The 24,499-nt window shown below is 38.3% G+C and overlaps 1 protein-coding gene across 1 annotated transcript in view; it reads right to left on the reverse strand.

Moving 5' to 3' along the window:
- Positions 1-24,499, reverse strand: part of LOC121917233 (ephrin type-A receptor 3-like) — a 294,283-nt gene that overhangs the window by 180,047 nt on the left and 89,737 nt on the right. Inside the window, exon 3 of the mRNA XM_042442991.1 lies at positions 10,541-11,201. Within this exon, the coding sequence (XP_042298925.1) occupies positions 10,541-11,201 (661 nt within the window). The remainder of the gene's footprint in view (positions 1-10,540; positions 11,202-24,499) is intronic.

Raw genomic sequence — 24,499 nt, forward strand, 5'->3', positions numbered from 1 at the left:
GATAGATAGATAGATAGATAGATAGATAGATAGATAGATAGATAGATAGGCAGACAGACAGACAGAAAGACAGAGATTTCTGTCACCAGTGCTGCCTAGTATACACTTTTTGCAAGTATCATTTCCTAAAATACTATATTTATGCATATTATTTTCATTAATATAAGCATTTTTTTTTTTTGCACAGTTGCTTCCGTTAGTTTATTTATTTTTGTTAGACAGCTACATCAACAAATTCAGAATACTTTCATCATTTCATTTTGCATATTTGGAAAGTATGGTTTATATAAGCTTTATATTAAAATGAGAACAAAACAAATTCATCCCATATCTCTAAAAAGATTTGCCCTCTTATATTACTCAGTTTGGAAACTTAATTGATTAGGTGGAATTGTGCTTGTACTACCAAATAGTTAAAGAACTATCAGTCTTGAAGTTTTGAACAGAGCTAACACTAGTAGGCCTCAAGGTGAGACAATAATGACGACAACAACACCAAAGTATAAAAAGTCACCAGAACAATCAAGATTGAAGGACAATCAAGACTGAAACTGATGTTTTAGAACCTAAAGTTGCAATTTCATCCTCATTTATGTAGATGTAATTTTTAAGAACTCAGTGACTAATAACAAACTGAACAAACATGCATAGGACCACAGCTGTGGCAATCTACCTTGTTACTAGCAGAATTTCTTTGTGTAGAAATACAGAAATGGGGGGGTAGGCCTCCAGAATTTCACTAAAACATCCTTAATATTTTCCTTTACCTCCCAAACCAATCTAGTTGGCTAAGAATTTTCATACAGTTGCATAATTGAAATGCATATATGTTGCTTTTTAACTTTATTAGAAAAAAAACCCATCCAGACTGACTGTAGTACAAATGGTACAGCTGTTTTAAAAATATTTGTATTATTATTTTGGTGGTGGAATAAAGGATATTTTGGAAACAAGCAGGAGAGCAGTGTAAACTGACTTTTAGAGATAAGAAAATAGTGTGTAGAACAGACCATCTAGTGCAATTTTAAGTCAGTATTCTAATGACATTAACAACATTTCTGTTATATAAAATATCTTGGGGGGGGGACTGCACCCCTCCCAACACAATTCCAATGTACACCCTTGTAGTCCAATATCAGGTGTTTGTGTCAGGTTCTGATTATTAAGACATTAAAAATATCTCTCAAAGTTCTGTGGAAGTTTTTATTTATGATTGAAAAGAATTTACGTCTTTCAAGGAACATGCCCCATGTTTGGTATCATGATTGCTTTCACCTTGAATAACAGAGCAATGTGATATAAATCAGTCTCCCTCCCTCAAAAATGAAAAACAAAAGCCGATCACAAAGTAATATAATGCTACTGCAATTTATTCAGCTTTCAAGACACATGCTCCTTCTTCACCCTGACCTTTTAAACAATGAGAGAAACAAGATATTTTAAGAGAACAGACTTTTAAATAAGTTTCAACTGTGGTCACCACCACCCACAAAAAATCTAATATGGATTATAGGATATTAAAGGTCATTATACTTGAATTTAATGTAGTTTGCATAGCAGACCATTTTATCATATGTGTGAAAAACTTATCACATTAAAGGTTTGAATTGTACACAAGATATCTAGTTTCTGAAAATATGTGGACAGAAATGCTTGGAAGAAATTACAAAGAAAGATTGAATGATTCAAAGGGACACAAACACTAGCCTGTTGTTTTTAAAGGCTTCAGCTATATTTTAATAAAATCTTTAACAAACAGGAGTACACTATTGCGAAATAGTTTTCAGTGGTGGGAAAGCATGTTTAGTACACATGTTTTGAAGCAATTAATAGCAACTTGTTCCACTTAAGAATTACCTTTAACATATTCATTTCAGTGTTTGATTTCTCTACAAAATTAGGATATCATCAGGAAATGTCAGTGGGGCACACACGTTATTTTTAAAATGAAACAATGTTGTTGCATTGTATAGAATGCATTTACAAATCAGAACTAAATATTCCTGAAAAGCAAACACAACAAAATTATGAGTTTTATTTAATAGTTCAAATGTACACTCTTTGATTCATTATTTTTGGCTTGGACAAATTACAATACTTAATCCTTCAAAAGAATTAGGAAAACCAGTTTCATCAAGCTGTAAACTGACTATGTGTAATCCAACATTATAATTTGCTTTTTCACATTTTACATATATTTTCCTAAGGTACATGTTAAAGCTAATTGGCTCAAACTGAAAAATGTTTGAAAATTGAAAGTTTGGTCAGTGTTCGTATGGTCCAAAAGGGGAAAATATCCACAGAAACAAACAGTTGATTACTGTTTTTGCAGCCACCCTTTCTCATTGCCTATCTAGGCTAGCCAGACAATAGATATTGTCTCAGTCTTTTTCATAGTGAAATGATTTAATGCCCAGTTTTTGCTTACATTAAGACAAGTTTACTCATCTCATCTTGGGTAAGTGAGCATGGTCAAGGAGCATAGGTGAGTCAAGAAGTATGTGAAAAAACCCTCTCTACTTAGTGCTGTCTTCCGATTCCTGCTGTGCTACTGACGTCAACAGCAGGGAGAGGATTGGGTTACCAACTACTTTTAAAGGGCCAGTTAATAACACCCTGGTGAAAATATTTGACAAATTTGGGTCTTGATACAAGCTGTCAGGACAGCAGGACATTGTATGTAAAACCAGAGCATACCAGAATATTCTGTCACTTTTGTTAATAGCTTGCTCACACAAAGTTCTCTTGATGAACAAATGGAATTGCAATCAGAAAAGCAAGACAGCACCCCTGGATGCCAAGAAATGATTGCAGGATCAGAGTCTGTTTTTACATTTCACATTTGTGGTCACAAAGAATTGCTTACTAACTGAAATCAGCAGGCACTGCACCAATATATGGTGTCTAAAAACTGGATTAACCTGGTAGTATAAACATTTAGCAATATATACATTTGTCTTTGGTTTCATGCTGATAGTTTTAACAAATTGATATTCAAGCAAACTGAAGTTGAACTTTGCTTATATGAGATTATGTTTTGTAACGATTTTTTCCTAGCTGCCCCCAAAAAACTGTAACTGAGACCCAGAGTTGAATATTATTTTCTTGCAGTTCCCCCCAAATTCAGTCTGACTGTGGAGGCAAAGAAAAGAGAAATGTAGAACATTTGAAATATGCCTTTATTTAACTTCAGAATATTCAGAATAATGTAAAATACCTTATGCACTTAGACACTGCAGTTCATTTTAGGATCAAACTAGATGACCTGACATTGAATGGCTTCTTAAACGCAAATTGAAAGCACTGGGTGTTTCAGGTTCATGGGATAATAATTTGTCCCATTGAAAGGTAAGTGTTTTACAGAGATCTCTGGCTATATTCTCAATCTTTTTTTGTCCAGAAGGAGAATGTGTGGTATTTCCAACTAGCTCCTGGTTCATTCCAAGAGGAACGACCTCCTTAGTGCTCTTTCGTATTATTCAACAAAGCTAAATAAAGATTAGGTACCTGGAAGTGTTTGGGGAGGGACGGCAAATTAATCCTTTGGCCTCTGCTGCTATCACAATCCAGGCTTGGCATTTTATGCCTGACATTTTCACTAGGTGAAATCATTCACTTCCATGTGAATTCCTTCAACCATAATGCAAGTAGTCATCATGGGAAACATAATCTGGATTGGGGGATGAAAGTAGAAGCAAAACTCTCCCATTCATTTGCCAGAGTTCCAGTCATGCACACACAGAGAAAGAATCGCCCCTATCAATAACTTTTAAGAAACCAATCACATAATCACACTGTTTATCCTATCTAAGTACAAATACATGAAAATAACATAGATCTTGTTAGGTTATTTTAGAATTGATCATTCTGTCCCCTCTTTCCATTTTCTCCTCAGTCCCATCACAATAGAAATCATTTCCCTCATAAAATTGCACAGAGCAATATTTGTGTGGGTCTGACTCTGATTTACGATCAAAGGACAGATCAGTCTAAATATGGAGGTGAGCTAGAAAACCATACCCTAAATCCTATTAGTAGTCCCAATTAGAGTAGAGTCAGTAAAGTGATGGAGGCTGCATCTACACTACAGTATTAAACCAGCTTGACACTCCTTTATCTGCCTTGGCTCAGTGATATGGAATTCTGTGAATTGTAGTTTTGTGAGATATTTAGCCTTCTCTGTCAGAGAGCTCTGGTGATGCAACCAATGTGCCAATTCCATGATTCCATATGATGGAGCCATGACAGTTAAAGCACTGTCAAACTGCATTAATTCTGCAGTGTGGCAGCAGCCCAAATCAGAATAGTGAGTCAGTACTTATGTAAATCTCTTTGCTACAATGAGTCTACTCTAGTTGGGACTAACAAAAAACTTCACATCTGTATTTTCTGTCCATATTCCACTACAGCTTAGACAAGTTACTCTGGGGCCCAGAGTCCCCAGTCAGCATTCTGTCTGGGGGAATTCTGGGGACTGTAGTCCAAAATTTAACTTTTCCAGGATCTGAATTCTTTGTAAGTAACCATGCACAGAAGCTCATTGTTGATGCTGCCTGCATTTCATCTGGATAGTTAGCAGCAAACAGAAGTTGCAGAATTTAAAAGTAAACATGAGCTGTGAATTTCATGTACATCTCTCAATCTTATGTATGATTATAGAAGTAAATCTCTGTCAGCAATAAAAAGGCTTATTCCCCTACCTACAACAATAATTGCAACAAAATGAAGACACAAGTGAGAGGAAGAATAAAAGTGCATTCCTCTATGGCAGCAGAGAATCTCAGAACAACCTTGGAAATGTGATATGGGTTAAAATATGCAAGCGGAAATGCAAGCAGTATTGGAAATTAACACCCCCTTTCTCCCAGAATTATTTTTATTAAATATTGTAGATATTATCCAAATCAAATTGACACAAAATGTAATCAGTATAATCTTATATATGATATCTGCAGCACGAATAGCGATTGCTAAATACTGGAAAGCCATGGTGATCCCGTCAATTAAGGAATGGAAAGAACGGATGCATGAATATTATATTATGGACAGAATAACAATGCATGCTATGGGAAAAACAAGCCAAGAATTTGAAAATAAACAGCAGAAGATCAAAAAGATGTGGGGAAAAAGTAGACATGATTTATGTTGATGTTTTTTTCAGGGGGAAAGATATTATCTAGAAAATCAGTAATTAATATATGATACAGAGACAGCTATTATAAAGGAATTCATGATTAAATTAAGCTACTTTTTTCCTGGTTATTATGCTAAAGAATGTTACTACCCCAAAAGATAAGCAGAACTCTCTCTCTCTCTCTCTCTCTCTCTCTCTCTCTGGCTTTTCTTCGCGAACAAAGATTCAGGAAGGACTCATCCTGCACTTTCTACAAGCACGTTGATGACTAAAAAGGCCAATCCGAGATAAACAAGTCCAGTTGCAGAAAGCACAGCAGAAAGTCTCCTTGGGTGATGTTTCTGGGTTGTGGTTCTTTCTGCACTGTCATTTCTCTTTGAGACTCGTTTGGCGTGCATTTTCAAAAAAGGCTGCAGCATCATAGATAGTGCGTCTCCATGTCTCCCGATGTGAGGCCAGAGCGGACCATTGTTGGTGATCGATTTGGCCAAGCCTGAGATGTTGTTTCAGGGAGTCCTTGTATCTCTTCTTTGGGGCGCCCCTCTTACACTGACCCATGGCGAGTTCACCGTAGAATACTATGTTTGGGAGGCGATGGTCCTCCATCCTAGAAACGTGTCCTGCCCAGCACAGCTGCATCCTCAATAGCATGGCCTCAATGCTGGTGATCCATGCTTGCTCAAGGACAGCAACATTTGTCACATAGTCAGTCCAGTGTATATTTAGAATTTTGTGTAAACAGCACTGATGGAAGTGTTTGAGGAGTCTTAGGTGTTGGCGATAGGTGTGTGTGTGTGTGTGTATGTATACATACACACACACACACACACACACACACACACACACACATCCCTCCTACCTCATCCCCCCTTTTTTCTCCTTTTCTTTCTTGTCACTTTCTTCTTTTTTCTTTTCTCGTTACCTTTTACGTTGTTCCTTGCTTCTTTTTTAAATGTAATGTTTTAAATCTCAATAAAATATATTTTTTAAAAAGAACAACATGAAGTGCTTTCACACTACTATATTTCTCCAAAGCATAAAAGTACAAATCAGAATGAAGGAATTAAAGAGTGCTAGATTATGGCTTGTTCTGCAATGCTAGTGGCAACACATATTTGTTGGCAATGTAGTGGATAGTACCAAAATAATTTGCCTTGTAGGGGTGCCGCCACAATAAACACAGAGGCATAGCTGGAAGAAAGGCCACAACTTTATTAATTGCAAGCAGCAAAAACAGCATAGGGTTGGCCCATAACATGAGGTCAGGATCTGGCAAAATTGACCAACACCCCGGTTGCTCGATACCCAAGGCCTGTACCAGGCCTGCCGTCAGGAAGACCAAGGGGCTATGGACCACTGGATAGCAACCAGTGGATTGTCCATATTTCCACCAGCCCCTAGTCCCTGGGACGCGTAAAACATAATGGCCCCTGCAATGGCCATACGTAACAGCTCAGCCTACCCAGGTCCCTAAGGACTCCCGCTCCAGTGCTCCGCAGCCCTGGAGACCATCCAACCCAGATCCTGGCCTATGCTGCTGCCCCTGTTGTGACTAGCAACACCAACCCAAAGGAGGGAGGGTGGGGAGCTGAGTGAAAATGGCCCAGATCACCGGGCCACGAGGCCTTAAATAGGCCAGGTCCAGGGCGGGGCCAAGCAAGGTCGCTCCTCCCCCCCAAGGCAGCACCAATCAGCTGCCTTGGAGGACTGGAAGGAGCAACCAACAAGAGGTCCTCCAGACCGGCAAGAGCGGCCCCCCGGAAGTTCCTCCTCTGGCCTCACCCGCAGCCAATCAGAGGCCTCGGTTGCCCCCGCAAAGCATTCTGGGGCACGCCAAGGCCCAAATAGTCCCAAAGTTGTCGGCGCTCCCGCCAGTGGCAACACAGCTGTCAGCTGTTCTTTGCTCTCCCATGGAGACTGAAACCTGAAAGATCCATATGAAACAAACAGAATTTAATTACAGTCAAAAATATATTGACTGGACAGCTTCTAAAATATAGAACAACAACAACATCCTCTTCCATAATAGTGAAGTATTAATTCAGATTTGCTGTCTCTTGCCTCTAAAGGCACATACCACCCTGGCCCAATTTAGGCAGGGTCTAAAAAAAAAAAAAAAAAAAAAAAAAAAAAAAAAAAAAAAAAAAAAAAGGCCTCCCTCCTCTCTCGTGGCCGTGAGGTTGGGCTAAGGGGCTTTTTATTGTTTTTAAGGTTTACTGTGTATGTTTGTTTTTAACCTTGTATGTTGCTTGCACATTGGTGCACTTTGTAAGCCGCCCTGATCACTCGGAAGGGCGGGATAAAAATAAAAATTTTATTTATTATTTATTATATATTTCTAAATAGCAGGGGCATGGATTTCTCTCTCCATATATAAATCTTTTGAGTGACATAGACCTGTGGTCATTCCTGATCATTCAAGCTCCAGTAGCCTAAATCCAATTAACCTCAATGAAAGTAGTCCCATTGAATCAAACGAAACTAGGTAGGTCAGCAGTTATGCAAATCCCTCCAATTAGAATTAGCCCTCTTTCTCTCACACAGGCTTCAAGTAATCTGCTTCCCTGGACCCTCAAGCTACTTCAGCAAAGTGTATAATTCCAGTCTATGACACTAGTCTTAATAGAAGCATGCCTGCAAATTGCTGATATGTTAGGGTACATCTATACTCTAGAAATGATACAGTTTGACACCACTTTAAGAACTGTAGTTCCATTCTATGAAATCCTGAGATCTGTAATTTAAAATTACTTTAGCCTTCTCTTGCAAAGAGTCCTGGTGCCTCACAAAACTACAAATCCCAAAATTCTGTTGAATGGAGCCATGGCAGTTAAAGTGGTTTCAAACTGCATAATTTAGATGCAGCCTTGGACACATTTTCAAAATGAAAACAATTTGTTAAGATACCATTCTTGGCTTCTAAGGCCCTATACAGACCAGCCCGAAAGGGTAACCTGTGGACAGAGTCGGGGTGCAGCGTTCTGATAATGCACATCCTGACTCAGCTCCCAGGGTGCCATGATGCCACACACCACTCCAGATGGTGCACAGCATCATGATGTGCATCTGGTGCTGCATCTAGATGACACAGCACTGAAGGGGCACCATACAGCCATGCTGCTTCGGTGATGGCGCCCTTTTTGCGCCCTTCAAAGGCTGGATTGGGGTTGTGGTGGTGTGAGGTTGCCATGATGCCAGTCCAGCCAGGAAAGGGGCAGTGTCCCACTGCCCCTTAGGGGCACTGTGCAGAGCTCTTAAGAAAATCTTGTGAATAGAAAGCACTTAAGGGCATGTCTCCTATTCCTACCAACTTACTCACTTAGATGGAACCTCACATTTCACAGTAACTCATTAGCATTGCAAGGAACTGTTAAGAGCTGTACTTCACAAAGTCCACATGCAAATTTTTATGTACAAGGCATGGAATTAGATATTACACATCTCAAACAAAGCAGAACTTGAAACTGAGAAACAAACATAAAAGTTTGTGGTTGATCTATTACACATAAGATATAGGCTAAACATTTATTCTTTCAGTTTTGTAAATATTGTCTTCCAATGACACAGTTTAAGAGCACTTTCCATGGTTCACCAAAGAATAAGAAAATAATTAAGCTCATTATCCCAAGCCGCTAGATAATCATATATTATATAACCTATTCAGGACAAACACTTTGGTAATTAACTGTACAACCATGCAGACTGTTCAGCGTCTGAAGAAACTATTCATTTTTACAGACCAGATTTATAAGAGAATAGTAAGAAATCAGTTTGGGTGAGCTGAATATTTCACATTAAAGATGACAGAGCACTGGAACAACATCCTGGAAAGGAGGACAGTTCAGAAGCTGAAGGACTGATACAGACTAGACAAAAGACTGAAAAGAGCAATCCAAAAGAAAGTAGCTGAATAATGTATCTAAAAGGAAAAGACAGAAAACAAGGTAATTGAGGATAACCAGTGGGTGGAAGCTCTGAACAAACTCCACATTACAGTCAGTTCTCAACATGTGTAGCTTTGACTTTTACAGATTTAATTATTTGCATATTTGATTGACATGGTCTCTCTAGGAATTGCTAGCTCCTCCAGCCCAACTTTGCCAAAGACTGAGCACAAAGTCATGGTGGAGAACCAGGAGAATCCTAGAAAAAACACTTCTCTGTGCATTTATTGTTCCTACATCATGATTCTATGTCAATATCTATCAGATATTGACCACACAGTTGCCTAGGGATTCCTACAAAGGTGTTCTCTCATGTTAAAAAAAGTTTTTTTTTTAATTTCTGTTTTTTGCCACTTTAATGGGGGTCCTGTATCCTATGTACCTGAGAGCAGGTGAGACTGTATCCTATGTAAGAGTGAAAAAGAAATATTAGAATGGCTGATTAAGAGATGAGGTATGTTAAACAAGCAAGTCTCTGTATGGAATAGCATGAAAAGCTGACATGTAGGCACCTAGGCACAAGGAGCAGAGGAGGAGCCTGGAAGCAGAAGTGGGCAAAAGTACACACACAACACCTAGTGGCAAGAGAGTCGTATGTATCAGATAGTAGTGGCTGCGGCAGATGGTGGCTTCCACCATGTCAGTAGGGTGGTGAATTTACTTTTAATTTCAATCCACATTTTAAAGCCATTACTCAAGGTACTGAAACAACTCAAATATGTTCTGTACTATGGATAATTCCCTTGAAGTCTGGACTAAAACTGAGTAGATCTGTTACTCCACTGGCAATGGAGCTACCAACCACAGCTGTTGACAAGAAAGGATTTCAGGTTCACAAACTGGAACGCAAAGGTGCCCAGGCCTAGGATCTAAAACAAAGTAGGTAAAGGGGCAGCCTTGATGCTGTTTTTCTGACCTCAGTCTTTCCAAACTCCATGGATTTTGCCTTCCCTAAAAGAGTAACTATTCCCCCCAAAGTCCTCTGGAGCACAAATACATTGCAGAACTTTTGTGAATTAGTTAATCCTGAAAATGCAGCAGTTTTTCAAAATTAGAAGTAGATTTTCAGACATTTGCATTTTCCCCTGCATTTTAGACATGTTTGGTAGTTTGGGTGGTCTGAGAGAAAAGAATATTGGTTTCTGAGCCCATCCCAGGTATCCACCCCTGGTGTAGACTCTTATGAAAATTCTGTCACTTGTGGTTGCTTCTGAGTAACAAGAACAAAGAAGTAGTGAGCAACATAGGGCTTGAATTATGCATATTAGTTCAAACTAACCAGCCAAATTTTTCTTCCAAGTTTCAAGTTAGTACCAGATATGTTTGTGTAAGAAATTAATATACAAGTGATTACAAGCCTATCCTCTCCATTGTTTTCCAAGACATTATAAAGCACAGCAAATGAGTGAAGAAGAAAAAGACACAACCAGTGAAAAGGTAAAAAACATTAGATAGACATTACCTTGGCAGTCATATCCCCTTTCTTCATAGCCAGCATTGCACAAGCACTTTCCTATGGGAACGAGCCATTCACCTTCTGTACTACAGTACATTTTAGGTGGGTCTTCCTCTTTGGAATGATTAACACAAGAACCTCGCACTTCCACCAATGATTGGGAATCCATAGGTACTGTGTCTGGAAACATAGCAAGGTTCTTTACAGTGAAAGGGCACTTTTTGAAGTACACTCGCACTGATACTAAGGCAACACACGCTCCCACATCTTGAAAAGCCAAGTAAAATCCTTTCCGGCTGACTGGTCCCACCTCACGAACTTCTGTATTGAGTTTGAGAATTCGATCCCCAAGATCCATTTGAGTGAAGCTCTCATCAGCTGCAATGGTATCAATCTTTGTAAACTGGTGTTCTCTAAACTTGACAGAATGCTCATCATCAGTCTCCATATAATACAGGTTAAAAGTTTCTTTGCAAGTGCCCAGCACTAGTGGGATGCTGTTACAGTCCCTCAGGGTAAACTTGAGCTCCACATAGATCTTTTGAGCTGAGTTGCGTGGTATCCAGTTTGTCCTCAGCCAGTTGTTCTGACTGTGGTCCATAACATTGCAAACCTGGTAGGTTCTGATTGGTGTGTAGTTCTCATCAACACCACTTATTTCTTCCCACTGTAAACATATATAGCAGAATAGTCATTATAAAATTATCTGTAACATCCAAGGAAAATACACAGTAATAATCAGATTATATACCAGGCAATAATTTGACAGGCTAATGAAAAGTCACAGATTCAGTATGCACACTTAGAAAAGTCTGTGGTGCATTCATCTTTGAAGTGCATCACAACAGAATGCAGGTGGTTTGAAAAGTTTTACAAACTCATGCAAAAAGCAAATAAATAAATAAATAATAAAAATACCCCCCAACAAAACAAAACCCACCACTAATGGCATTAATATATGGGCAAGAGAAGACTAACTGGAATCCTTTTCTGTGGGCAGATTTTCTTCCACCTGCATTCTGAGGTGGGTCAATTTCAAGACAACTATACCATATGATTTTTCTCCCTTAATGATTAAACATATTTTTAGTAGATGCTTATTTAGTATACATTAAGGTCTGTACATTAAGTTAATGAACAAAAAGATAAGAATTTTAGCGTGTTGTTGAAAACATAAAGATTGTGTTGCACATTAAAAGATTACACACACACATACATATAAGGACACAGAGGAAGAAGACAGTTCTGCTGGGGGTTTATCCCTTTAAATTTGATTTAAATTTTATATTTTATCTTCCAATAGCTGGTCCTTTTTAATTTTTTTTAAAAGAACAACAATAACTTTAAAATAAAAAACAGAATAGTTTATGAATGTTAGGGCCCAGAACAAGCAGTCCAGTAGATTTATCTCATGCAATCAATCTGGCATTTTAAAATGGTAACATTTCAGAAATCAGTATATTAACATTTCAATATCCCCGTACATGGCTACTGGGTACAAACTTACTCTCTCATCCCCCCCCCCCCAACAGACAAAAACAACTCAAAGGAAAAAGTCCTTTTTCAAATTGCTATACTGGAATTTTTCAGCAAGTTTGCATCCATTTGTTACCATCTTAATTGGGCCCACAGGATTCTTTCAATGTAGGGTTAAATTAGCATAGATAATATAAAAAGGTTATATTATCAGTCTCTGCCATTGTGAAGGGTCCATATTCTTATCTTCATTACATTTAAGCTTTGAACAAAAATGTCAAAAACCTACAGCATTATTATATCTCATGGATTTTTGGATCCACTATTTTAGATCCAGACTAGGGATGGGGGAAAAAGTTGTTAAATTTGCTTCTTCTTTTTTCTTTTCTTTCTTTCTTTCTTTCTTTTCTTTTTTTTTTGACAGAAGCATTCCATGCCTCCCATAAATTACTTGTTGGAAAAATGCACACCAACACTTTATTCAGTAAGGGTACCAATACAAAAATGCAAACAAATGTAGGGAAATGCCAAAATTCCCTTCTGAGATGTAAAGGTAAAGTATTGCAATGTGATCCTGAACAATGACAACATGAAAACACAGGCATCTCCAATTTTGAAAACATCTCCAAGATCTTTCAGATATTAACAACAGACCTATTGAAATCAATGTGATTTCCATCATCATATTCCAAATATGACAAAGTCTTGATTCTAGATCTTATCAGGGAGCAACATGGCATAGTGGTTTGAGTGTTGGACTACAACCCTGGAGATTATAGGTCAAATTTCTGCTCAGCTATAGAAACCCATTAGGTGATATTTAGTAAGTCACACACTCTCAGCCTCAGAAAACCCTGTGACATGTTCACCTTAGGGTTCCCATAGGTCAGAAATGACTTCAAGGCACACAGTAGCAACAGCAGCATCAGCAACAACAACAACTAGATCTAACTATTCACAATTTTTCCCTCATTTACATGCATAGGATTGGGTCACAGCTCCATACTATGAAATCTTGAGAGTTTCCTGGGAGAATTTTAGAGTAATCCCCAAAGCTTTAGCACTAGATCTCTCTAGAACAAAATGCTAAATAATTCCTCACATTTCCAGTCCCAGGATTCCATGGGATGGTGTCTAAACAGTTAAAAGTGATAAGAAACTGTCTTGTTTGTGCTAACAGCTGCTATTAGCATCAGTTCCAGGTATGGGATTTTCATTAACAAATGAGTGTCTGTTCGTTTAAAGTTTCTTCTCCTTTCATCACACCCCAGAATAAATCTAGGCACCTATACCTGTACAAACCATATACACACACACAAACACACACACACAAGCACACACACACAAGCACACACACACACAACATTATGAGATACTGGAATATGTACAGGAGAGCAATGAAGATAATAAAATCTGTCAAACAAGCCCTATGAAGGATGGCTTAATGAAATGGATATGTTTAGCCCATGAAAGGGAAGATGGACAGGTGTCAGTGCAGCCATCTTTAAATATATAAAGGGATGTCATGTAGAAGATGGAGCAAGTTTGTTGTCTGTTGCTCCAGAGAACAGAACACAAACCAGTGGATTCAAATGACAGCAAATGTGATTCCACCTAAGCTTTAGGAAGAAGTTCTTAAGTTCTGTTCAACAGTGAACTAGACAGCCTCAGAGGGTAGGTAGAGTCTTCTTCTTTAAGCAGAAGTTGGATGGCGATCATTGAAGAGTACAGTAGTTGTGCATTCTTGCATATGCGGAGCCCTTGAAGTCCCTTTCAAATCTAAGATTCTGTGGTTCTGTGATCTATCACTTCATATTTCATTCGTATCTAAGAATAACATTTCATGTATCTCATGGAGTGAGCTGTGATCAACAATAATTTATATCACCACACTTACAACATACTTGTGAAATTAGAAGTGCCACAAGACATATAGTTATTTTCGTACTGTTCTTTATTCTCTGTATTTTTTGAAGTGTGACAATCTTTGCTATGTTTAAATATCAATATTATGTACATTTATGTAAGACTGGACAGAATGCATATAAGCATCTATATATGTTTAATATTTATATTGCAGTTTGAAATGCTTGTCATCACAATTGACTAATAAGCATCATCCGAAAAATTCAAATGTGACATATTCTAAGAAAATATGTTAATTTGTTTATGTGTATTTGTTGTTTGTTATGTTTGTAGAACTGTGAAATATGTCATAGCAGGATGCAGTGAAAGAAAGGAAGAGAGAAAGAGAGAAAGAAAAAGAAAAAGAAAGAAAGCTTCAAATATAGATTATTTATTATACAGGAGAAAATTAATTTCCTTCCTAGCAAAAATGACTATCCATTTACTTTAGTTACACAGAATATCTGCTTTGAAAGGCCTATTATTTTCTTTGTGATGGAAGATCTCGTCATGGAACAAGAACAGTTTGTTGGTGTTTTGTTGATTTTTCATAGGGAACAGATGTCAACACATTGATCTGGTCTTAGACTAGCAGATAATGAAAATTCAATATAATAGTAAGAAATTTATGCAAAGGAAGACAGATTTGGTAAGGAATAGTAAGAAAACAAAGAAGGAAGCAGAAATGGAAAAGATGGCCCCAATCATTGTCCTTCTCTACCATAGTGATGGTAGGTAGGTGGAGGAAGAAGAAGAGGAGCAGTTCCCTCCACTGCTATGAATCATGACAAGAACACCAGGTAAATAACTTAGAAGAATTGACTATTAAGAACAGGAAAGTCATGGCTTGGAAACTATGAATAAATGTAGAAGTCCTGTATTTTAAAACAAACACTCCCCCCCTCACAACAAGCATTATTTACTTTTGCTCTTAACTGCCAATCTCAAACAGAAAAAAACCCACGTTTAACACATAAGGCAGTAAATCAGAAAGAAAGAAAGAAAGAAATTAGCATATTTGTCAAGCACTTATCACACAATATTGTTTCTGTTCAGTTGCTGTTTTCAGTTGCATCCCTGCCCCTGGTGTCACCTGGTACAGGGGGATGGGGCTTCAGAGGAGGAAAGGGTGGGGCTTCTGCAAAGAGCCATGGGCACAGGCTCAGTCAGGTCAAGCATGGGCCTGCACCTCCAGTCCTTCCTGGCGCAGACCCCATTCGTGCTGCCACCCCCTTCTCAGGGGAAAAGGGGGCACTGGTAAAGAGCTGGGAGAAGCACACATGCCTCCCTGACATCTTTGAGCCATCTCCTTTTCCTCAGGGGGGTGGCAGCAAGGAGCTGGGAGGAGCATGTTCTTCTCCTCCATTCTTACTGCCACTCCTTCTCCTCAGCAACAAGGAGGTTCTGGGGGCACACACATGCTCAGCCTGGCTCCTTACCACATCCTCTTCTGAGAACAAGATGGAACACCTCTGAGGTGTCACCTGGTGGGGTCCACACAACCCTCACCCCATCAGTGATGCTACTGACTGCTTTGTGTTTCCTTTGTTTCTATAATACACCTTTTCATTGATGGGGCAAACCTGTCAACAGGCTTCTACTATCGCTCCTAGTATTACTCCCATTAGTGCCCTGTAGCATATTTACTCATGAGTTATGCATTTATTGTTCCTTCACAAACATATTCCTCAGTATATTTTTATTCACTACTCAGTATAGTGTAGTTTTTGAGTGGGAAACTTACTGCAAAATTTGGGAAGAAAATCAAAATTTGAAGGATAATTATTTTCTAATAATCACATTTGTATATGAACCATAGAGCAGATGTTTTTCATAAAAACACAAAATGAAACAAGCTCCAAAATTTTGTAATAAATAACAATTCTGACACTTAGATATGCTTAAATCTCAGTCAATTATCCACTGTCCATTCATTCATATGAGTTCTGTCACGAGTAAATTATATATTACTTTCCCCTTATATACCCGAGATCCACTTCTAATTTTTAATGTAATATTTTTTATGCAATCAGACAAATAAAATCTCAGTAAAAATAACAACATAACAGTTTTTTAAAAAAACAACTACTTTTATAGACTACATTTAGAACATGTGTAAATCAAAAATCAATTGTCTTGTATTATTAATTGTCACACAAGAAATGCATTTGGGTACCTTTTTCTTTTTTACAGAATGAACAAGATTAGAAGGCAAATAGCCAACACTGATTAAAGTGCCCTTTAATCTATTACCTATCTATAAACCTCAGTGGGCTCAAGTTTGCTTGACTCTTTGTTGGTATATGGTCTTCAGACTGTAGCTCATCCCTAAATGTGTCTCCTCAGAACTAAGTTTGGTTGATTTTGATAAGAATTACTTCTAGATAATTATGTATTGTATGGCAGCATGAGATATATAGAACATATAGGAACCATAAAAGATGATTCACTAGTGACACATGGACATTCTCCCTATTTTTTTTATTTTATTTTACTGAAATGCAGCCAAAGGAAGCAAGACATATTTAGGACAGTGTTTGATTGTCTGTAATTTGGATCCATGGCTTAGAATTATGTCTTCCCTGGATGACTAATGTCACCAGCAAATAACTTTGTAACTAACATTGAACTAAAGTGTTTTTGCTTCTGCAGCTACTTTTGTGTTTCTGACTTTGGTTGATCATAAGATTGTAATTGAGTTTTCTAAAGGGGTGGGCATTGTCAGGCCTGGGGGCTTCATTTCGCCCAGCAAGAGAATCCCATAGAGCAGTTTGGAACTTATCTGGCCCAAACATTTCATTCAGCTTTGGTGCACAGTTCCACATGTTATGGATATTTCAAAAGAACTATTCTGGGGATCCACATTTCCTCTCCTTTTCTAAAAATGAGAGCTACCATATATACTCGACTATGGCTTGGGCCTGAGTTACTTGAGGGACTGCATCTCCTCATATAATCCGCCCCGCACACTCAGAACAACCAGGAAGAACTTGCTAGAAATTCCATCATCTAAATATGCTACTACATCCCAGATGGCCTTCTCAGTAGCGTCCCCACAAATCTGGAATAGTCTTCCCGACAAGCTCCGTCTTATCACCCCCCTGGAAACATTTAAAAAGAGGCTTAAAACCTTCCTCTTCTGTCAGGCCTTCCCCCCTGGAAAATGAAGTCATGTACTGTGATCCCATTGACTCTCTACCTCACCCTATTGATTGATTGAATGATTGCTTTTAGATTTGTATATTGTATTTAGTGCTCTTGTTTTTATCTATTTTATGCTGTGTTTTGTATTTGGTTTTAAACTCTGTGTAAACCGCTTTGATCTTTTTGGAAAAGTGATATATAAATAAAATTATTTTTTATTATTATTATTATTATTAGTCAAGAAATGTATGCCCCAAAATTGATGTTAAAATCCTGAGTCAACTCATATATGGGTCAAAAGAGTAATACAGGACAGAAAGATCCTAAAAGAAGCAACACCCCACCCCCGATGCCCCACTCCCCCTGTATTGGCAGTGATTTCTGAAAGAGCTGCCAGGCAGGAGTGTGTGTGAGAGAGAGAGAGAGAAAGAGAGGTAATCCACTTCTCAGTCTAATGGAAAACCCCTTTCTTCCATCCTTTCTTCTCCCTATGGATTGTCTCTGCCCAGAAAGAATAACATTTCCCCCCAATTCCTTCCTTCCCCATTCCAATGCAAGCCTTTATTCCCTCCCTCCCTCCCTCCTTTTCTCTCTGGATCATCCTTGCCCATCAAGCACCACATTTCCTCCCAGTTCCTTCCTTCCCAGTCTGGTGTTAAAACCTTCTCCTCCCCTAAGTTTTACCCTAAACTTAGCTACAGGTCATATAAAAATACTTGATTTTGACCTTAAAAGCTTCCCTCAACTTATATGCGAGGTCAGTTTGGAAACAAGTATATATAGTATCTATTTAGTAACTGGTGCTTTCAAAATACTGACATCTGGAGCCTTTGAGAGTCCAGGAGAATGGGCCGCCAGAACTTCCAAAGCTACTCATCTTTGATATAACAGGAACACAGAACTGCCTTCCACATACACTGCCAGAGTAAAACTAATCAAGACCAGTTAACTAGACAAAAAGATGTTCCATCCAATTTTCCTTTCAAAATCCCAGGAGAGGCAAAGGAGTACAGTGGTCCCGCCACGTTCACTGGGTTAGGAGTAAAGGACTCCCGCGAAAGTGGAAAAAACACAAATAAGAAAACACTATTATTTTTGCCTGAGAGAAAAAACACCTCTCTGGGATTCTCCAGGTTCTCCAGTGCAACTCTATTGCCAGAATATGCCTGACATTGACTGAGGAATTATGCTGGAAGACCTCCACATGTCTGGAGAAGCATTTTGTCTAGGAACGTCTAGGTTCTCCAGCACAACTCTATGGTCAACTTCTAGCAGAGTTGCACTGAAGGACCTAGAGATTCCTAGAGATAACATATTAATCAAAACCTCAAATAATACAATCCACAAAAATCAAAGCTACAGATGTGGAGGGCTGACTACATTGCAAATGATTTTTTTTCTTTTCTCAAACTATGTAATATATACACATTTTGTTGTATTTATTTATATCCTAACTTTTTCACAACAGAGTGCTCAAGATGGCTTACTACCATTAAAACAAACTTAGTTAAAGATTCACAAAATACAAAATTTAAAAAGTAATCATAAAATTAAAAGCAGTTTTAAAAACAATAAAAACAACAACAACAACAACAACATGTCTCAAAAGCCTGCCAGAATAAAAGGGTTTTACTTGCTTGCAAAAGGATACTAAGGATGGTGCCACTCTAGCCTCTTTGGAAGGGAGTGCCAGAACCTGGGGGCAGCCTGTGATAAAGCCCTCTCCTGTGTTGCCACCAAATGTACATGTGAATCTGGTGGGACAAAGAGAAGGGGATCCCCAGCAGATCTTAAAACAAAGGCAAGTTTGTATGGGGAAAAATGGTTCTTTAAATAACTTGAACCTGAGTGATACAGGATTTTATAGCTCCTCACCAACACTTCAAATTGTGCCCAGCAACAGCCGGGCAGAAAGTGGAGCTGTTGCAACATGGGGGCTGTTTGCTCCCTGTATCCAGCCCTAGTTAACAATGTGGCTGTAGCTGTTGGGACCAGATGAAGTTTTTGAACACTCTTCAAAGACAGCTCCACATAGAGCAAGTTACAGTAATTCAAACTGTAATTTCAATTACAGTTTTTCAGTTTAGTATCTCTTAGTATTAACACACTGATGCATTATTTATGGAATATTGAAAAGAACTTGTTTTGAGACAGCAATTATACAGAGGCATGGATGTAAACAGAAAATGCATCTTAGCTTCCTAATGCATCAAAATTAAATTTGATTTAGAGTTATTTTATCACACCACCATATGGTTGCATCATAAAGAAATGTGATGCACACAATGAAATACAACATCAGTCTTTTAGTGCATTTGTTAGATACTACCATACTTGACATCTTTAAATTTGATATATTAACACAAGGAGATGAACTCTGAGGTATAAATTACATGACAAACTAAACAATGCCACTATATGCTCTGTGAAAAGGGTAGCAATGACCTATTATCATGGCATTAATTTGTAATGAACACCAAATTGCCTGTAAAATTATAGGAGAATGAGATTCCAAGCCATTTGTAGGGCTAGCAAAACACCCAGATTAGCAGTTAACAGAGAAACATTGCTAAATAAAATACCAGATTCTGATCTTATCTGAGGAGGGTTAAACTACACTTGTTTTATGGTCAGGGGCCCTGCACCAATAACTTTGTATTTAAACCCTACAAGAGTTTTAAAGAGTTTTAAACTGTTAATGATCTGGGTGTTCTTAATGCTGAAATTGACTCAGAGATTTGTATATCACAGCTCCTTATTATGTGAAGTCATTCATTCATTATTGATAGGAGTATTTATGAGACTTCATACCCCAGCAGTACTTTCAGTCATGTGGCCTTCTGGTATAAAGTGGAAACTATCTGATCAATTGATCTCAGACTGCAGTGCTTAAAGGCACCACCATCAAGCAATTTTATATGATACTTGGAATTGGTTCATTATAAATACTTTAAAACATTTGTGCAGGCTTTTGGAAGTATTTTAGAATACTTCTATAGCCTGACCATTATAAACAGGGAAGCTTCTAAAATATTCATCTGATAGCCCCCTCCTACAGAGATGGCTGCTCCAAATAACATGGGCTGGTTTCCAATGTGAAATGTAAGCATTAGGACATCCCCTATTCTTTGATGTCCAGTTTTTGTACAAAAGGTGAAATGTAAAGGCATGCTTTGCCAGAATTTTCAGATCCTTCCATTCATTCATAAAATTCCTCCCACCCTTCATATGACTGATGCATAATGTTGCAGTACAAAAGGAAATTTTAGCCTGATTACATTTAGTGAAATTAATATTCCACAATTTTCTCCCTACTGCAGAGTAAACAAATGCTTCTGTGCAGTTTGTGCCTAGCATTCACACACTCTGACATATTTTGTGAAATTATTCTGTGCACATGGGGTTTTCTTTGGGAGGGAGTTACATGAGGTTTTGTCATGTATGTTTTATGTGCAAGATTATTGTTCTCATAACCTCTTTTACTGATGCACATAGGAAGTTGTCTTCATACATAAACAGTGCAAACTGAATCTATCTTCCATGGAAAGGAAAAGATGCAAATTAATTAAAGGAAGGTAAAGGCAAGGCAACTGTGTGTTAATCTCTTCTGCAATTTAGTTTACAAAATTTTCCTGAAGAAATCAAATTTCAAGTGAAGTGATATCACAGAAATAATAAAGGAAAGGAACAAAGAATGTCATATTATGTATTAACAGCTGAAGACACACATACTAAATAACATCCTAGTCACAAGTATAGGAGTTCCCTCAGTCACACTGGCAGCAGCTAGTCTTTTCTGCCAGTTTGTGTATATTTTTTAAAGGTATGCCTGAACTGATAAGAGAAGGATCAAGAACAGAAATCAAGTGATAGCTGCACTTATTACTCATAATACATACATACATACAAAAAAGGTAATCCATATGTACAACAAATTCTAAACTTCCTTTGATAAACAATTTTTGATTGTCCTTTCCATACAAAATACAACATTATCTTTAACTGACACTATTTTTCTTGGCATACAGAATGTAAGATTTCAATACAGCACTCCTTTGTTGCTACAGAATTAATATATTTCTCTTTATCAATCATCTTCAAAGAGTATGAAAAATATAACACATTAGCTAAATTTGCAATAATATTATAGCAGGGAAACCTCTAAAATTTGTCTGATTTATAACAATTTGACACTTTAAAAGTACTTTTTAATATAAGCAATATTATTTTTGAAAGCAGCATATATGAGTAACTTACTCAACTTGTTGCAAATTGCAAACCATGCCTATGAGGAACTATAATAAAAAGATCTCTGAATGAATGGGAGTTCATATTTCAGCTATCAGAAATCCTACACAAATAATCCTCCAAAGAAAATGAAGTTCGAATTTCTTCTAGGATATCTGGAAATTAGACTGAATGGGTAGTGAAACTTTCACCATAGTAGTATATTTAGTGAAAGAAGTACATGTGACCATGATTAATGCTAGTAGTAATCTGTAGTTTAAAGCAATGAAAGTCAAGGACAATATACATGGTGGAGGGGGAAAATTACCAACCCCTTTGGATGAAGTTAATCATTATGACAATAATTTTCAATATCTTTGTTATTTGGCATTATATACTACTATTATATGACCAGACACTGGTAGGACTATCATGAAAAACCATTAAAGACATAGCTGTGTTAGTATGGATTAGTATGGAAAAGGATATTGTAGCACCTTAGAGAGAAAAAAGTTTGCCCACAAAACTGAGTCTACAAAAGCTTATGCTCTAAACTTCTTTTTCTCAGTTAGTCTCAAAGACATGACAATATTCTTTTGTATTTTAGAAACTGGTTAAGAAGAAATAAGGTTATCACACTTATTGACTAATAACTGAGATCAAGCTTTCTGCATTGTATATAGTAAGATGTGTATTATGTACTACGTGTATTATGTAATATGATTTTCACATATAATCTGGAACACTGTTTCTCTTACCTGAGATAAATGACCAAGTGTTCTCTACAGACGTTTCCTAGTTCCTCTAGCATGATTCCTCAGTATGCAGTTGACTACACCTAAGGATTCTTAAGAAGAACATTACTCTAGGCATTTTCTAGGCCCTCCAGTAAAACTCTGGCAGAAACAACTGAATCATGCGAGAGACCTAGAAAATGCCTACAGAGAAAATATTTTTTCTGACACGTGTAAGTGAACCCATGTTATACAAACTTACATAATATGTGATCCTACTGTACTTTTATTTATTTAGTTAGCTAGTTTTCACCTGCTAGCTTACTGTTACTGAGGCCCAGTGTAGACTGGCGCAAAGTGCCAGCCTGGAACCGATTTTAAGGCTCAGGAGAGCGGAGCGTGTGCACACTCCTGAGCCTCATCATGCCATAATGGCTTGCCCTCATCCACATGGGGGTTTCCGTGATGACGTATGTGCAGTGCGAAGTCCAAATGGTGCTGTGCCGTGTAGACGTAATCAGCGCACACAAGGGTGCCAATGGTGCAGTGTGCATGCCCTAAGAAGTACCCACCAGGAGTGGGTTCTTTTTAGGGTTCCCGGAGGCTGTTTGGTTGCTGCAGCCTCCGTCAGGGGCAGAAAGGGGTGGCGTCTCGCCGTCCCTTTCTCTTCATCTGTATTCCCCCTTACTTATCAGATAAGTCCTTGCACACAGTCTTAAAAACATAGAACAGCATATTTAGATCATTTCAGCTTCTAATCTGAAGCCAATGGGGTGGAATACTGATGATGGTATTCTACAAGGCATCCTACATACAATCAGAAAATATTATGAGCATATTGTCTTACATAATTTTGCTACACAGTTAATTTTTTTCTGATTAGAGTACAAAGAAGATTGACAGGCGGAAAATCTAACCAAATTCAAAATAGGAAAAATCAAATTTGATTTTCTTCATCTAGCAGACAGAGGTATAGAATAATAGGTGCGTTACAGACCGCAGAAAAGTGGCAGCTTGCACCCGCCCCTTTCCCCGTCGGATTGGGGCCTCCATGGTTAGAGCGGCAGCCGCTAAGGCCCCGATACGCTGCTTTCCAGGCCGCAGGGAAGCGGCAAAAGGCCACTTCCCCGAGGCCTGGAAAGGGGTGTCCTTGGGGCTTCAAGCCCCAAGGACACCCCACAACAGCGGGGAGGAGAAAGGGGCTGCTTGGCCCCTTTCTCCTCTGCGTTGCTGAGCGCAGCCATCTAAAGGCTGCGCCAGCGATGCAAGACCAGGAAGGAGCTCCGTTTTGGAGCTCCTTCCTGAACCGATGAAAGGGCACACTAAGTGCCCTCGCGCGTCACATCCGCGCCGCCTCGTTTGGAGGCGGCGTGTTCATGACGCCATCATGGAGGCCCCCATGTAGATGGGGTGCTGCCATCTTGTACGTCCTTAGGACGTATTAGGCTTGGGGGCGTCAAGAAGTGACGCCCCTTTTTAAACCTAGGACGGCCTAGGACGTTCCTTATGGCAGTCTGTAACCCGCCATAGAATCATAGAGTTGGAAGACACCTCAAGGGTCATCAACTCCAACCCCTTTCCATGCAGTAATACACATACGTAATGAGTATATACAAAATGTTGCTTTAAGAAATAATAACACTACAAAAAACTATATATAATTCAGAAGAAAGGACAGACATTAATAACTATTGCAATTGCTTAATATTAAATTATTTTAGAACATACAACTCCTATTAAGATTTAGGATAAACATTTGCTTTAGGTAAGCATATTTTTCAACTGAAAATGGTATTTTGACAATTGAAAGTATATAACTCTTTGCAACAAGGTTATAAATTTACTTTGAGTTGACAGAATGAACTACTTCCAATTATCCGCACACTCATTTTAGACTTATGCTCGGCTAGCAGTTGGCAACAAAATAGAGACTGAACTTAACTGAACCTGACACATTCATAAAAAACATACTGTGAACATGCGGCTGAAAAAAAAATCAAAAGAAAAATGACAATCGGATGAAAAGATATTGATATAATATGAAGATTGCTACATGTGCTAACAAGCTCCAGATACACAGTTGGAAGTAGACATATCGTCACTTATTCCAAATAGACAACTGGCGGCAGGGGTTGGGGGGGATTGCATTGCATTCTTGTTGTCAGTGTAATTATTTTACATCACCTTCTGAACTCACTCATGCACAGACACATCACAGTAAAGAGCAGTTGATAACATTCACAACTGTGGCTGTTCCCACTCTATTTGATAGCATTCAATGGGGTTTTGTAAACTAGGGGTGATGGAGAAAGAATGCACGCTTATCTATGCTTTTCTGCCTTCTGACATATATAAAGTCACTTCTTCTCTACAAAAAGTTACTGTAACTGCAATGAGATTCTCACGTTACAGATACTCTGCCTCAGAATATAATTTTTTAAAACTATTTCTTTTTATTGGAAGAACACAAAGGGACTGA

This window comes from Sceloporus undulatus, unplaced genomic scaffold (assembly GCF_019175285.1).
Source record: "Sceloporus undulatus isolate JIND9_A2432 ecotype Alabama unplaced genomic scaffold, SceUnd_v1.1 scaffold_13, whole genome shotgun sequence".
NCBI classification, from domain to species: Eukaryota; Metazoa; Chordata; class Lepidosauria; order Squamata; family Phrynosomatidae; genus Sceloporus; species Sceloporus undulatus.